This window comes from Saccopteryx leptura, chromosome 7 (assembly GCF_036850995.1).
Source record: "Saccopteryx leptura isolate mSacLep1 chromosome 7, mSacLep1_pri_phased_curated, whole genome shotgun sequence".
Lineage (NCBI taxonomy): Eukaryota > Metazoa > Chordata > Mammalia > Chiroptera > Emballonuridae > Saccopteryx > Saccopteryx leptura.
The window spans coordinates 88,752,986-88,769,966 of NC_089509.1; the positions used below are offsets into that span (position 1 = coordinate 88,752,986).

At 36.1% G+C, this 16,981-nt stretch overlaps 1 protein-coding gene and 1 non-coding gene across 2 annotated transcripts in view; one reads left to right on the plus strand and one right to left on the minus strand.

Annotated features, from left to right (window-relative positions):
- Positions 1–3,306: 3,306 nt before the first annotated feature.
- The window catches only part of BMPR2 (bone morphogenetic protein receptor type 2), a 174,307-nt gene continuing 160,632 nt past the window's right edge, over positions 3,307–16,981 (minus strand). Inside the window, exons 12-14 of the mRNA XM_066346290.1 lie at positions 16,704–16,876; positions 12,380–13,659; positions 3,307–10,635 (exon numbers count right to left, since the gene is read on the minus strand). Coding sequence (XP_066202387.1) covers positions 10,385–10,635; positions 12,380–13,659; positions 16,704–16,876 — 1,704 coding nt within the window. The 3' untranslated portion in view covers positions 3,307–10,384. The remainder of the gene's footprint in view (positions 10,636–12,379; positions 13,660–16,703; positions 16,877–16,981) is intronic.
- LOC136379163 (U12 minor spliceosomal RNA) lies at positions 16,306–16,455 on the plus strand. Its single transcript, XR_010746676.1, has one exon. It is a non-coding gene; the product is annotated as a U12 minor spliceosomal RNA (small nuclear RNA).

Sequence of the window (16,981 nt, forward strand, 5' to 3'; positions counted from 1 at the left end):
AGGAGAGAGAGAGAGAGAAGGGGGGAGGAGCAGGAAGCATCAACTCCCATATGTGCCTTGACCAGGCAAGCCCAGGGTTTCGAACCTGCGACCTCAGCATTTCCAGGTCGACGCTTTATCCACTGCGCCACCACAGGTCAGGCCTGAAACCCTACTCTTATCTAACATCCTCCCATCCCCTTTAAAAAGCTCCCTACTCTCAGGCCTCTAGGGCTTTTTCGGTGTTGCAACTTCTGTTTAGAGGGCTATTGCTCATCTTTTAACTAATTCCTACTCATATTTTAAGACAGGAAAGTTATTTCAAAAGGAGAAATTGCTTCTGACTCATAGGATTGGATTAGGTATCCTTGCCATGTACTTCCTACCCTGGGTTTTTCACTCTGTCACTATACTTAATCTGTACTGTAATTTTCTCCAAATCTACTGAGAGCAACTTGAGGGTGGGACTGTGTCTTTGATCTCCTACTACAGGGCTTGCTACACATTAAGTGTTCTAAGAAGTTTTTTGATGCTCCTCTGAAAGATGGAACTTATTGATTACCATGGAAATTGCATTTTATTTGCAGTTTCTCTTGTGACCCCATCTAATCACTTTTCTAATCTATCATGAACAGCTGTCAATCTAAACTTCTACAAATAACCTCTGTCAAAGTCCTTCCTTCCTAAGAAACCTTTGTCTCTCTCCCTGTGGTCTATGACTGCAAGTCCAGACACCCATATCTTGCTTTCAAAAGTCTTAAAATGTTTGGATCTACTTGTTCTACTTTATTTCCAGTTCCCATTCTCCTTTAACTCTGGTCACTACAAATATTGTGCCTTTACTTTTCCAATTGACATCCTACCTGTCCTCTCAAGACTCTGCTCAATGATGATTTCCTCACTGAAATCTTCTTTGACTTTTCAAACACATATTGAACATACAGCTTACCACTTATTTGGGCACTTGCATGTCATCTTGTTGGGATGTAACCATTTCCTGGGTAAGCCTTCTCTCCTCCACAAGATGTTTTAAGTTCCTGGGGGACAGGAATCATATCACACTTTTTGGTATCAATACAGCAATAATGATTCAGCTTCAAAAAAGTGAATAAAAATACATTATACCAATCAAAGGGAAGCTGCCCAAATATAGAATTTGGCCTTTAATTTGAGAAACACTAGAAAGTAGAGAGGAAATTAACCACTAGCTTAAGTTAGTCCTTTGCAGAGAATGATGTAAGCTTGGAAGATGGTTCAGATAGGTGTAAGTACAAATGGGAATAATTTTACTTGTGGTTATTAAAATCAGCAGGTCATTGTTACACATATTTCCCCGCTCATCATATTTTCTCTAAGGATATTTGGTTACTATCTTGAATATTATGTAGTGGATTCTGCAGAGAATTGCAATGGCAACCTGTAATATACTATATTAAGATCTGGCATGTGAATAAAAAGGACAAATGTACTCCAAATCTATCATCTCTAAAGTATTATTTAAGGTGACAACAGAGTCTACGAAAGTAGGTATGCTTCTTCTCAAGCAAAAATTCCCTTGGAATCTGGGTAAGAGCGATCTTTTCTTTTAACTCATGGTTGTCCTATGGATTGGCACAGGATTCTTCTACTCCAGGACACTTAGTTAATAAACTGAATTCAAGACTCAAAAACAATGTGTCTTTACAAACTCATATTCTATTTTAACAAGTCCTCTTAAAAATGAAAAGCTCTAACTAAAAAGATTATGTGATGATGTAAAACACAAACAGAATGTTAGGCCAGTAGAGACAGTTGTTTTTGTACTTGGTAGCTTTTCAGTAACCTCAAGTTGCTTTATGTTCTTGGATACTATCACCGAGTCATTTTCATTTCTAAGTTTCCCATGCCATAATCAGAGATTTAAAACTGTAGTTCAAAGCAAAATGGAAGATACATTAGAACAGGGGTCCCCAAACTTTTTACACAGGGGGCCAGTTCACTGTCCCTCAGACCGTTGGAGGATCAGACTATAAAAAAAACTATGAACGGCCCTGGCCGGTTGGCTCAGCGGTAGAGCGTCGGCCTGGCGTGCAAGGGGTCCCGGGTTCGATTCCCGGCCAGGGCACATAGAAGCGCCCATTTGCTTCTCCACCCCCCCCCTCCTTCCTCTCTGTCTCTCTCTTCCCCTCCCGCAGCCAAGGCTCCATTGGAGCAAAGATGGCCCGGGCGCTGGGGATGGCTCCTTGGCCTCTGCCCCAGGCGCTAGAGTGGCTCTGGTTGCAGCAGAGCGACGCCCCGGAGGGGCAGAGCGTCGCCCCTGGTGGGCGTGCCGGGTGGATCCCGGTCGGGTGCATGCGGGAGTCTGTCTGACTGTCTCTCCCTGTTTCCAGCTTCAGAAAAATACAAAAACAAACAAACAAAAAACTATGAACAATTCCCTATGCACACTGCACATATCTTAAAGTAAAAAAACCAAAATGGAACAAATACAATATTTAAAATAAAGAACAAGTAAATTTAAATCAACAAACTGACCAGTATTTCAATGGGAACTATACTCCTCTCACTGAACACCAATGAAAGAGGTGCCCCTTCCGGAAGTGCGGTGGAGGCTGCATGTGGCCCGCAGGCCGTAGTTTGGGGACCCCTGCATTAGAATCTCATCTTTACCAGATCTGCGGCTTTTGGTAAGGTATTTAACTTTGCTGAGCCACAGTTTTTTAATTTATAAAATGGGGACAGTAATAGGTGTTTTGTAGGATTACTGTGAGAATTAACAACACATATTAAATAACTAACACAACATCTGGAATATAGCAGGTATTCTCCTATTACTGTAACATTAATTGATTTTTAAAAATGTATCATATGAAAAAAAAAAAGTATCATACTGAACAATGAAAAGTTATGTTAGAATATTTAATATCCTAGGGAGCCTGACCAGGTGGTGCAGTGGCGCAGTGGATAAGAGCGTCGAACTGGGATGCGGAGGACCCAGGTTCGAGACCCTGACATCGCCAGCTTGAACGCGGGCTCATCAGGTTTGAGCAAGGCTCACCAGCTTGAGCCCAAGGTTGCTGGCTCGAGCAAGGGGTCATTCAGTCTGCTGTAGTCCCCCACTCCCCTGGTCAAGCCACATATGAGAAATCAATCAATGAACAACTAAGGAACCGCAACGAAGAATTAATGTTTCTCATCTCTCTCCCTTCCTGTCTGTCTGTCCCTATCTGTCCCTCTCTCTGCCACAAAAAAAAAAAAAAAAAAAAAAAAAATCCTAGGGAGAAATTCCTAAAATACCACACTAACAATAATTTCTGATAACATCATAAAATCAAAAGATACAATTTCTTTTGTCATTAATATGATCTTTAATAAACGGAATAATGCACCATTTACAGCAAGCCTTTTTCATAAGTTTGAGAACTGTCTTAAAATCTCCTCCAATGCCTCTGTATCAATAGTTTTTTATTTAGGTTTATATATATCAAAGCATTTACTTACAATTATTCATAGAAAACTCTTTAGTGGCTTAATGTCAGCTTTCATAGTGGCATCCATAGATAATACAAAAGAAAAGTGATTTGCTTTATTTATTTCATACACTGACCCATCAAACACAACTTATACAGCATAGCAAGGTCTCAGATAGCTTATACAAAAGAAAAATAACTGAAATTATTCATAAATTCATTTATGATATTCTATGTTATGTAAGAGCAAACCACACCAACAAAAGATACCCGTTAACAAGAAAGAGGGTTCTGAGGAATTGACAATATTTTCCAACCTTTCTTATTCCAGAAAGGCATTCTCAGAAATGAATACTCTGTAGCTTATGTTTCTCCTCTCTAGTCAGAAAAAGCATGGCAGCTACACATCTCCATGTTTCAGCTACAACACCCTAAGTTAGTGTATTTTACAACTATCCACTTATCTTCATTTGAAAAATTATCAACAGAAAATTAAGAATGATTCCAGCTTATACACTTATATAATATAATCTCTATGACAACAAGGCATTCAAAAACTGTTTAAATAAATAAATGTGACCAGAAAAAAAGCCACAAAAGCCAAGCAATTCAATGTTAAACCAGGACCTATTTTTGAATTGTATCTTTTAGTAATTTAGTTTTCTTATGGTTAAACTTCTTTCCCTACCATATTTATAAGAATTGGTAATAAGGTGGAGAGCCTGAGACAAGAGACTGGTTAAAAAATAGCTTCATTGCTAGGATTTTAAGTATACACCATACCCATTTGGAGCTTGAACATATTTGAAGGAAAATTTTATTTGGATCTAACAATGTGACAAATAGGTTATCTTCTTGAAATGTCCCAAGCTATTACTGAAGCTATAAACTCATTAGTTCGCTTTCAGAAGACAGTTTTATAATGTTAAATTACCTCCTGAGAAAATTTTATCGCAGAGAAACTACTAAGTTCTCCCATTAAAAAGAAAAAAATAAAGTGAAATATTTTATCCCATCATAACTATTTGACCAAAGATTATAAGTGGTTTGAAGATGGTGCTTCAACTCTAAAACCTAAATATGATGAAACATTTAATGAAATGTGTGTGCAATAAGCACTTGAAATATTTGACTGGTTCTAATTACTTGTTTACTACCAATTGAAGTTTTGAAATGTGCAAAGGGATGAAAAGCGGCCCTGAGTTTTCAAGTAATATGTCTAAAAGTACAAATAAAATGAAAATCACCCACATTATCTTTTAAAACAAAAACCAGCTGTAGCTTAAAAATTGTTTTAATATTCAATCATAAATTGGAACCCTCATGATGTGATTAACGTCTAAAGATTTCTCCTATCTTACCCAGATTTTAAAATCTAGGTTTCAAATTAAGTTTAAAAAATGACTATCATGCCTGACCAGGTGGTGGCGCAGTGGATGAAGCGTCAGACTGGGATGCAGAGGACCCAGGTTTGAGACCCGAGGTCGCCAGCTTGAGCGTGGGCTCATCTGGTTTGAGCAAACCTCACCAGCTTGGACCCAAGGTCACTGGCTGGAGCAAGGAGTTACTCGGTCTGCTGAAGGCCCGTGATCAAGACACATATGAGAAAGCAATCAATGAACAACTAAGGTGTCACAACGAAAAACTGATGATTGATGCTTCTCATCTCTCTCCGTTCCTGTCTATCCCTATCTATCCCTCTCTCTGACTCTCTGTCTCTGTAAAAAAAAAAAAAAAAAAAAAAAAAAGTCACATGTTTAACCGTAATACTACAAAAATCACAGCAATAACAATTAGAATTTTCAAGATATGATAATTTATTTGGGGCATAATTTTAATACACAGCACGAATCTTTGTAAGTATTTACTTTCAAATGTATCAACCATGAGATAAAATCCTAAATTTTTCTTTATATGCACACTTATCTTTAACCAGCCACTTAAATGAAAGTCACTTAAATGAAAGAAGGTTAAATGAAAGTTGTTACTGTCTAGTCTATGTTGCAAAAACAATAAGTATTTCAAAAGTGGTCTGCAAAAATGTTCATAGATAATACCTGATTACTGTAGGGTTTGCTTTTGAAAGTTAATGTTGCACTTTGTGTTTAATATTTGATACAAAGAAATATGTAAAACATACATACATTTTATGTGGCTCAAACATAATTCTAAGCTTGCTGCAATATGTTAAAAATTTTAATGGCAAAATGATATACAATGCTGTATGCATGGCTTTTTAGTTATAACTAACAGAATATAAAATCATGAACCTCAACAGTTTAATAGAAAATGTTAGATGATACAAACCTTAAGTGATTTGCTGACAATTTGATGGCTGGATCCACTGTCAAATGGTAACATCTTAATTCTCAATTCTATCCTATTAACTGAATAAACTTGAATATAACATAAAATATAATCTTAGGTGTTCTTAAATATAAATAGTTTTTAAAATTGGACTGAGGATAAAATGCTAAAGGAACTAAAGCAATCTTGTCTGAGGATCTGAGACTTAGGTGTTGGATAAAAAGCCTGAAGCATACTGAAGAACAATGTTGAAGAGGATAACCAACTGCTCTTTTTACTACTGGATAAGAGAAATGAATATAAAACGAAAATAGGCGAGAAGCAGGATATGAAACAAACTTCCCTGACACAGAAGATTGCAAGTCAGATAACCCAGGGATAGGGTTAAATCAGACATAAAGTAAGAGGTGCTGGAAGGACAGTTCTGTTTAGGTACAAGAGAACACCCTGGGGCTTTCTTTCTTGTCTGTTAGTTTAACCCAGAGCTTTTTTTTTTTTTTTTTTGATAGTAACTCTTGTGCAACTAGCTCAAACTGAAATTTGCCAGATTTACTCAATCAAGGAGTATATTTAGGTGCTGGTCATGCAAGGTAGTTTTGGCTAAAGTTTGCATAGTTCTGAATCTAAAAATTAAAATGCAATTTTATTTGCTGAAGAGAAACTGACAGTAAAAGGTATGAATATTTAGAAACATCCTAGTCTGAAAAAGACTCTTGGGGTGTACATGGGGATGATATGTAATCTCTAGAGTAACTTATCTGGACAATCAACTAATATTTACTGTAACTTTTAAGAAGTTAGCTTGGAATAGAAAGTTATATATAAAGAAATCTATGACTAGTTATGCAATAACCTCAATTCAACATAAATTTATAAAAGACTATATAGAAATATAGGTAATCTCAAGTCCTAGGAACCAACTACCTCCAATGAAATATTCATTTCCATAAATATGAAAAAAAGAAATAAAAAGTTTATTGAAATATTTTTCCATTTTAAACGACTTTAAAGAAAGAGGATTACACATAATGAACAATTTAGTAAACAGCTGCAGCTTACCAGATATTCCATTGACTGTAAAAGCCAAATTTGAAAATATTTGAAATAAAAACACACACCCAATTGTGGGATAATTCCCACTAAAACACATACTCGAGTGTTTCTACCTTTCTTTAATTGTTTTCACATTAAGAACCAATGTACATTTTCTGGAACATGCGGATACATGTAATGACACTAGACAAATTACTTTATTAAAACATTATCGTTATATCCTTCCTACATCCTCCTCAATTCATTTTCTGGATTAGTAAAATTTTCTAAAGTCACTAAAAGCAGAAATTCTCAAGATGGAGTCAAAGGATTGATGAGACTAAAAGTCCATGTTAAATTAATTCCTCCAAATTAAGAATGTAATCAATTTATGAAAAAGCCTCTATTTCCATAAGCCACCTTCACTTTACCCTTAAAATTTACTTAACGTTATTTCTTCAATATAAGAATGTTTAGGATTTAAGAGAAGTAAAGTGATTTTAAGATTCATAATGGCAAGAAGTGAGACTGAATTTTGTCTTGAATTAGTAATTACTTCTCAAGCAACAATCAGCATAGATATATCTACATGCCTTCTCATGGTTGCCTAACTTTTAAAGTTATTAAGTGTCTGGGTTTGGCTTATATACAAGGCACAATTGTGCTGGAGTATAATGACTAAATTTCCTATGAAATGTCAGTACATGATATATCCTGTCATACAGTGTGTAAGCAATATGGTATAAATGAGAGATGTGGAGAAAAGCAAATGTAGGTTAAAATCCATCTCTATTACTTGATGTGGACCTTGGGCAAATTACTTAGATTCTCCTAGCTTTAGTTTACTCATCTGTAAAGGAGATATATTAACTATAATCTTTATATGGTTATTATATAAGGATTAAAAGAGGACTAAAAGAGATGGTGTGTCTCTATATATCCCAACATTCAATATACAACAAATGGTCAATTAGTATTTCACTCTTGCACCTTTCCAAAACTTTTTACACTGATAACAAAATTTCCCCCAGTTATGCACTTAGAAAGGGGGAACACTTTAAGAAACATTTATTATTAGATGGATAAAATTTGCAAATAAGTATTTTAAGTAATTTTGCTTGCTTGTATATTATAAACAGATTCTAGAAGTAAATCAGTCTGGTGTACAATTTAATCTAAAAATTTATTAAAATGAACTACACTTTCTACTATTACTTTTTCAAAACTCTACTAAAATACTGGGGAAGGGAAATTATGGTATTTCTTTTAAACACGCTTGCATGAAATGAGAAACTATAAGGAGTTATTTTAATTTGATATATTAACTTTTAGAAGTATTTTATTAAATATCAAAAAATGTTGGAAAAGTTTCTATCACCTGGGCCAAACACAAAGTATCGTAGAATTTAAGATAAAGTCTCCCTCTGTCAGGAAAAGATTAATTAAACCTCAAATGGTCATTATCCTCAATGCTTCCAATTGGAGAAGGACTTTATTTTTTTCTCAGATATGTCCTACAAATATCTGAAAATAATATCCTGAAATACTGTTGAAAGACATGTAAAGGCAAGAGAACTAAGTGAAAATTTACTGGGAAAGATATAATTTATTACACAATAAAAGAATAACTAAATGGAAAACATTTTATGCCAGAAGATTAAAGAATATATTAAGGGTCTGAAAAAAGATAAGGGCCAATAAAACAGGTGAAAATCCTGTGTGTTAGTAAAAGAAATCTAAATTCTAAGAATTCAAAACTGTGTTCAGCAATCTAGCAGAATAAATGGTAAGTGCTATAACATCTAACTCAAGATCATAGCAGATGGCAAACGAGAAGGCTTATATATGTCATAAGTAATTTGGAGAGCTAATTGGGAAATTTAGGCTGTTTTTAGCTAAATGAAGAAGACAGAGGAATATTATTGAGAAAATATTGTTCTGGGTTTTTTTTATTTCCTCTTAGCTTTTTATCTCCCAGAGAAATCATAGAACTTAATTAGATAATTAGTACTAAGTACTGTGAGAATTTGTAAAAAATGAGAGCATCACTGTTTGCAAATCAATAGAAAATAGCTTGTGCTTATAAAAAAAAGTCCCTTATTTGACATAAAGTGCTTTATTTAAAAAACATGCAGAGGTTCTTGTTTCAGAGACAATTATGAGTAATGAAGAAGCAAAAAAAGCTTAAAAAATATAATCTGAAAGATACATGTTATCACTAAAAGGTGTATTTGAATATAACAAATAATAAATGTTGGTCACATATCAAAAATCATGTGAAAAATTGGCAAAAAGAGAAATTAAGAAAATAGGATTAGTGAAAAAACACAGTTTTGAAAAGAGAGGTAAGTTTCAATCTGCTCAAAGATGATAGGTTCGGCAGCAATCCTTCCACAGGGATTTGGCATGCCAATTGATATTTCCACACAGTGTTTTAGGTCATAGGAAGAGATGAGGGATCCTTTTCAGACAGTTACCAGGCTTTGCTTGGGAAGAGGATAAAAAGATACTACAGGTTCAAAACTATGAATTACTTTTGAAGTTATTTTAAACAGGAAATGTAATTTTATTTGAGTGAAAGATGGCTTATTCAAAGAATAAAGGATATACACCATATAGTCTTAGCCATCTACCTACTTAAAAATTCCAATATAAGTATAGTTCTATAAGTTTTCTGATAAAAATGTGCTTCTTAAATAAGTGAAAATGGAACAAAACATACATATAAAAATAAAATAAAATGAAAAAAAAAAAAGGCTAATATTTCACTTCTTCAACTTTGTTCTATGCTCTTTCATGAACTTCCAAAACCAGAACCAAATATGTTTATTAAAATGCCTGGAAGGAAACATTTAGAATTTGGAAGGTTAAAAGAAACAGCATTTCAAATTAGGTTTTGGTAGTTCCTTCTTTAGAGCCCTTTGAGACAATGTTTCTGCATTTTCTAAAAGGAGAAAGCAAAACGTCAGGTAGCTGCTTTCTCTTATAAAATTCACTGTCATGGAACAGACCTGACCAAAGTATGGGGGAGAAAAATGTTCATATTATGGAAGAATGTGTGCTCTGTTAGGAAGAGAGCTTATAAAAAAGCTTATTTGTGGCCTAAAGACTATTGCACATTCAAACAAAACACAAGAGAAAAGAATGTCTAACAGATAAAATGTTAGGGACATATCAACATATAAAATAAACAAGCTTGTGCCCAGAAATAAAACATGGATACCAGATACCACTGAAGTCAAACCTGTCTTAATTTACTTCTGTTTTAATGATATTTAGAAACTGTTTCAAACTGATTATCAGTAAAACATTGTTTTTGCTTTTTTTCTTAAAAAAATATTTTGAGACCACTTTTGATACACACACATATAATTCTGTGGTCATAACAAATATAACTTTAGCAAGACTAAACAAAAGTGCAAAACTTAAAAAAACAAAATTAAAAAATATGGAAGCATAAGCTAAATTTTCTGCATAGCTGAAATCTATTTAAAGCAAGTCCTTGTTGCAGGGGTGGGAGGGGGTACTGACAGGAGGATAAAGCAGTTTTTAAAAAATGTCTTCTGCATGTTTAAATGATGCAAAAAATAATTTCACTCCATAGGCTTGAAAACATTTCACAGACAGTTCATTCCTATATCTTTAGACACCATGGTTGTGGCAGTGCCTCCTTCTGCAAGGTAAACAGCGGTGCTAGATTTGGAATGAACTGCCCTGTCACTGCCATTGTTGTTGACCTCACAGTCCAGTTGTTCAGTGGAGATAACCCAGGTTGAAGGGCGCCACCGCTTAAGAGAATAGGGAGTTTTCACACGTTTCTTGATCTTTTCACCAGATCCTGATTTGCCATCTTGCATTGACTCACCTACTGAAAATAAAAATACAGAAAAATGAACTATATATATAAAGAAACTATTAAAAAGTAAAAAGTTAGGGTTCCAACTCAAGAACAGATCAACTAATGTCTGCAGGAGGTGTTAATGGACATTTCTTTTTTTTTTTTTTGTATTTTTCTGAAGCTGGAAATGGGGAGAGACAGTCAGACAGACTCCCGCATGCGCCTTACCGGGATCCACCCGGTACGCCCACCAGGGGCGATGCTCTGCCCACCAGGGAGCGATGCTCTGCCCATCCTGGGCGTCGCTATGTTGCGACGAGAGCCACTCTAGCGCCTAAGGCAGAGGCCACAGAGCCATCCCCAGCGCCTGGGCCATCCTTGCTCCAATGGAGCCTTAGCTGCAGGAGGGGAAGAGAGAGACAGAGAGGAAGGAGAGGGGGAGGGATGGAGAAGCAGATGGGCGCCTCTCCTGTGTGCCCTGGCTGGGAATTGAACCCGGGACTTCTGCATGCCAGGCCGATGCTCTACCACTGAGCCAACTGGCCAGGGCCTGGACATTTCTTAAAATTGATGATGCCAGGCAATATTTTTCTAGACAAAACAACATATTTTTAGGAGTCTTTAAGGCCAATGTTTTTATAACTGGTTGAATTATTCTACAGGGCAAGATATTTAAAATATTTAAAAACCACAAAAAGAAACAACAGAAGAGAAAATTCAGAGTTCTTACCTGTAGTCTCAAATCCTTTCATTATTGGTCACAATCCTAACTTGGCAAAAATGCATTTAATCATTTTACTTAATGCTCAAAGCAAATAAAATTATAAAGGCACTTGGCATATAATATTTTACAGAACAAAGACATAAATACTAGAATGAAAATTTTCTAGTAATTCCCCTTTCCCATACCTGACAGGACATTTTACTGATACGGAGCCCTGCAATAGGTCAAGTGGTTTATAATCCAAACCACTCAAGTAAGGGGTTATATTCTACTGATCAAGTTTTGAGAGCTAAATCCCTTGTAGACCATTTTGTAGCCTTTGATGACAACCATAAAACATAATTTTGTCTTTCTTCATAAGTGCTGTTTAAAAGAGAAATTAATTTTGTGTAATGATAAGTGTTAAAGATTTTGGTGAGCTCTCCTGTTTTATGTTATAATCTCTTTAGGGCCAATAACCAAGTATCAAGTTATTGAAGTTATTTGTTTAAGTTGTTAAGAGGCCCATAGCACAATGCAATAGGCACTTGGGAGACTCAACACATAACTCTTGAAAAACATGACACTAAAAAAGCTAACAGCAACTTTATAGTAACTTTTTTGATTTTCTCTAAACTTTAAAGATTTTATTATGTATGATAAAATCAAAATGTGTGTGTGTGTGCGCGTGTGTGTATAATAGATGTTAATATACTCAACAAACTGTTTCAAAAGTTATACCGGCATTTTTTTGGAGGTTTTAAACTGGTATTTATTTAATCTTAACCATTCACAGAAAATGTTATGTTATAAACCAGTAGCTACATAAGACATATATTAAATTTGTAATTATTCTATTGTAAAACTGACTTTTTAATTATCAACAAAAAAATTACTTTTTTCTTTTTAACAGTCTAATTATTTTTGAGGTCCAGCCAAATGGCTTATTTTATTTCTAAAAGTGGTAAAAATAAGTAATTGCTGGTTGATACACTATCTGATTCTACCTAAGTAGTTATTTAAATGGTCCAAAAAGACAAGCAGGAGAGATTACATGACACCTCCACTTACATTGCAATCCGCTGTCATCAAGGACATTTGTTGCTGAAAGATCCAAAGAATTAGGCCTCTGTGCTCTTCTGGGTTTTGATGGTCCAGGGTCTGCTACTGTGCTTGGAACACCCTGTGTAAGAACATCTTGCTCTGAACATGGATTACTGTTGTTGTTATTAGAATTAGTTCGGCCACCTTCCAGTGGCCGTTCCCTCCTGTCCACAAGACGATCCAGAACACCTTCATCATGGCCAACCTGTTGCTCTCGCCTCAATAAAGGTTCATGTTCATCGGGACTGGAATTAATATTCAGCCTGGTGTCTTCACCAATGAATTGATTCTGCAGCATTTCTTGGGCCCGATGTGCCACTATGTTGGCTGTCTGGCCAGACGGTATTGCCCCATTGGCATATTGAGTAGTGGCAGCATGGGAGTTAACATTGTGGTTTCTACCTGCCACACCATTCATCGTGACTGTAACCACATGAGGTTCTACAGCATTAATTGTATTCATTTTGGCAACTCCAGTTTCTACTTGTTTCAAGTTTGATTTGTGCTTGCTGCCAAATTTCAGCCGGGGCTCCTTTGTTGAATTTTTGGTGTTTAAAGGCAAACTAGTCGGTCTCTTAGGAAGGTTCTGCTGCTTGGGGAGAGGATAGAGCTGAGCAGGTGGAACATCAGGGATTAAACATGCTTGGCCATTGGCAGTCTGTGTGAAGTCCTGCTGTCCAGTCACTTCTACTGCAAGCTTTATTAGCGGGTAAAGCAAGCTAGAACTGGTACTGCTCAGTGGGTCTGGTCCACTGAACTGTTTAAGAGAATGCTCCATGAGATTTTCATCTGAACTTTCCTTGAGGTTCTTATCAACTTCTTTTGGGTCTAGCTTGTTGGTCTCCAAATCTTCTTCTGTCAGCTGTAAGCAGACAGGTGTTGGCCCAATTGTCTGTGAAACATTTGTGGCATGAAGATTTGTTTCATCTGAGTATGGCATCTCAGATATAGTGGTCATGCCAGTGCTTGGAGTGAGGCCAGTGGTGTTTGTGGTGGTTGTGTTAGTGGACAGGCTGGTGATGCTTGTTTCAGGGCTGGGAATTCGAGCTTGTGCTTGCTGTCGTTCATAGTTAATTGAGTTTCGGTTCTTTTCTCCTGTTGTCAAAGGTGTGCTGGACATCGAATGCTCAGAGGAAATATTCTTCACAATGCTGTCAGTATGATGGATAGAGTCTTCGATGTATGAGGAAGAAGAATAATCTGGGTAAGGGCCAATCTTTGGCACACGCCTATTGTGTGACAGGTTGCTTAAATAAAGAAAAAAAGTACTACATTGAGAATGTACATTTATGACAAACTGACTCTCCAAGTTCAACACCTCTGATTTTAAAGTAGAAATTACTTTTTACTTTATTCCTAACCCATATCATTCTAGAAGTTATTAAAAATTCTAATCAAATAATCAAATGTCACTTAATAACTTACTAAAAGCTAGTTTTATATGATTTAAGCCTACTGAAAAACCTATGTGGATCTAGATATGATTTATTTTTTATTTTATAGGTTTTATTTATTCATTTTTAGAGAGAGAGAGAGACAGAGAGAGAAAGAGAGAAGGGGGAAGGAGCAGGAAGCATCAATTCCCATATGTGCCTTGACCAGGCAAAGTCTGGGGTTTTGAACCAGCGACCTCAGCATTCCAGGTCGGCGTTTTATCCACTGCACCACCACAGGTCAGACCTAGATATGATTTTTATACATGTTCATTATTTTGTTTTATAAGCTAACTAAAAATCTCTCTTATAGTTGTATAACATTATCAAATATATCTTTATGAATTATATACTTGTTCAACCAGATATTAAGTTTCATGAGAGGAGGGACCATTGAACGTTTCTTTTCTTTTCCTTTTTACAGAGACAGTGACAGAGAGAGAGTCAGAGAGAGGGATAGATAGGGACAGACAGACAGGAAGGGAGAGAGATGAGAAGCATCAATCATCAGTTTTTTGTTGTGGCACTTTAGTTGTTTATTGATTGCTTTCTCATATGTGCCTTGACTGTGGGGCTACAGCAGAGTGAGTAACCCTTGCTCGAGCCAGCGACCTTGGATCCAAGCTGATGAGTCTTGCTCAAACCAGACGAGCCCGCGCTCAAGCTGGTGACCTCGGGGTCTCGAACCTGGGTCCTCCGCATCCCAGCCTGATGCTCTATCCACTGCGCCACTGCCTGGTCAGGCGGAACGTTTTTTTTTGTATTCTTATAATACTAGATACATAGTGGCTACTCAACAAATATGCTACCAATTAAGTTCCAACAGCCACATGGTAATGACTAATAGGTTGTTCCATAATGCTTCCATGAAGAGGACTAGTCTAGCAATGAAATGTAATTTCCTGGGGTAGACTAAGCCATATCAATGAAAAGTCCTAGAGCCTACACTATAATACAGAATGTTACATTCAGATAAGGATCCAAGATTCAGAAAAGTCCTCCTGTTATTAAGGTTTCTTCATAATTACCATCACACTTTGAGGGTGATGGTTTCTTGAGCATTACACTTTAATATATTTATGTTATTTAAAATAAAAGCCCAGGGATAGCTTTACAATCAAAGTATAAACACTAGGAACATTAATAATAGTTGTGAGTGTTATAGGGAAAAGCAGCAGCTGAAGGAGAGGAAGTGCTATGAAGAAAGACTGATGAGGTTATGAGCGGAATGACAGGGAGAGGAAGAAGTAAAAAGTTATACTGTATAAGAGAAAGTTTAGGAGTATGGAGAGGAAGAATCAATAAAATCAAACAAAGAGTAGAAGGATTATGGCATAAACTATGATTTAGGGAAAACTACTTAGAAGAGAGAGCATGGGAAGAGGCATGTAAGGGGTAGAGTTTAATGATACAAAAGGCAAAAAATGGCTAAAGCAAGGGGGAGCATCAAAGGTTTCCTCTTACTATTCAAGAAGAGTTCAAAAACACTTCAAAGTAGCTGATTCTTGAGAGGGGTACAAGAACATACAAGAGCACAGAGAATACAAAGATAAGGTGAGAAGAAAGAAGACTACCCTTAGGTAGGTGCAAAGGGAGAAAATTTATATTTAGAGGTGCTAGTCTCTACTTCCCTTGACTTAAAGCATAAGAGTTTATATGTTGAAGTTAATTTAACCTAAACATAAGTAGTGTAAACTCAATTTTGGGCCTCTAGTTCATAACACAGATTGCTCTTAGAAATAGAATAGAAAATAACACAAAAAATGATTCAAGAGTCAAGTCTATTTTTCCTCTCAATTTTCTCTGGTTACCTTTTCCTTGATGTCTTTCTGAAAATTTGTAACAGGTATTAGACAAAATGACAATTTTGTGGGTACACTTCTTCCCTAAACATGAAAGAAACACAGGCGACACAATCTGAAAGTTCCAAGTTTTAGAAATTTCTTAGAAAGCTCCTTTATTTAGGACCATAAATATAGCTCTAACAACAACAAAAAAGTCTCACAGAATAATGTTCATGAAGGGATGGAAAGATTTGTGAACTGCTCTCATGTAAAAGTAGCAGTATATTCTACAAGGAAGAGCACTGGGTAAGAAGCCTGGAAACAACAGCCTCCAGTGAGACAAGTCGGATACATAGGCAAGATCATAGTTCCAGTTCCTTTAAAAAACAAACAAACACATAAACAAAAAGTAGAGGAAGGAAGAATAACAACAAAAGATAAATATGACAATAGTTGTTGAAGTGCTTATGAACTTTTGGAACTACAAAGAATGTTTTACCTTTATTACTGTAGGGAGATTGAAGCTTTAGTAGAGAAAAACTAACCTCTTTTATTATATCTGTAGATATTTTTTAAAGCCCAGATTCCATTTTGCATTTAAATAAAATAAAAATCAGTAAAAGAATGGGAATATGGAAAGAAAAACTACAACTTAAAAATATTTTTATTGCTTTTAATGCCTTAAACTTATGAGTAAGAAAAATAACGATTTGGGGTGACGCCCGAATCCTCACTGCTAATGTGAGACAAATTTTTGAGCGGGTAAAGGTTGCCCCTAAGGTGACCTGCCTACTTTGCGGGATGCCTGGGAGTCGCGATCTGCCCATCCCTTTTATCTCTAAAAAGTAGATTTGCCTGAAGGTTAAGAATAAAGGATTAAAAAGGTAAAAAAAATATGTATTTTTATTGGTTTTAGAGAGACAGGGGAAGGGAGACAAAAAAAAATTACAACTTTAGACTGAATGAGTTAATCACTGCACTACTAGACTGGTGTGAAGAATATTTATTTCTTGGTCTCTGTTTGGCTTCAGTTTTGAATACTGACTGATGGATGCCAACCCCTTTGGGTCTTACCGCTCATTCTGCATAGCAGTAGACATTGGATTGACTGTTGGGCTCACGGATTTGTTTCTCTCCCATATCATCATAAGTTCAGCCATCCTCTCCTCAGCACACTGTGCAGTAAGCCGAGCCTCTGCATCCTGGTCCCAACAGTCTTCGATTGTCTCCTTGAGTGACCTCACTGCCTGTAATAAAGCACATGTCAAATAGTGTATTTCAAACAAAAAAAGTATTGAGTTTTTTACTGAAGTGAGATAGAAAAAAATCAATTTTCTTATTTATTTATTTTT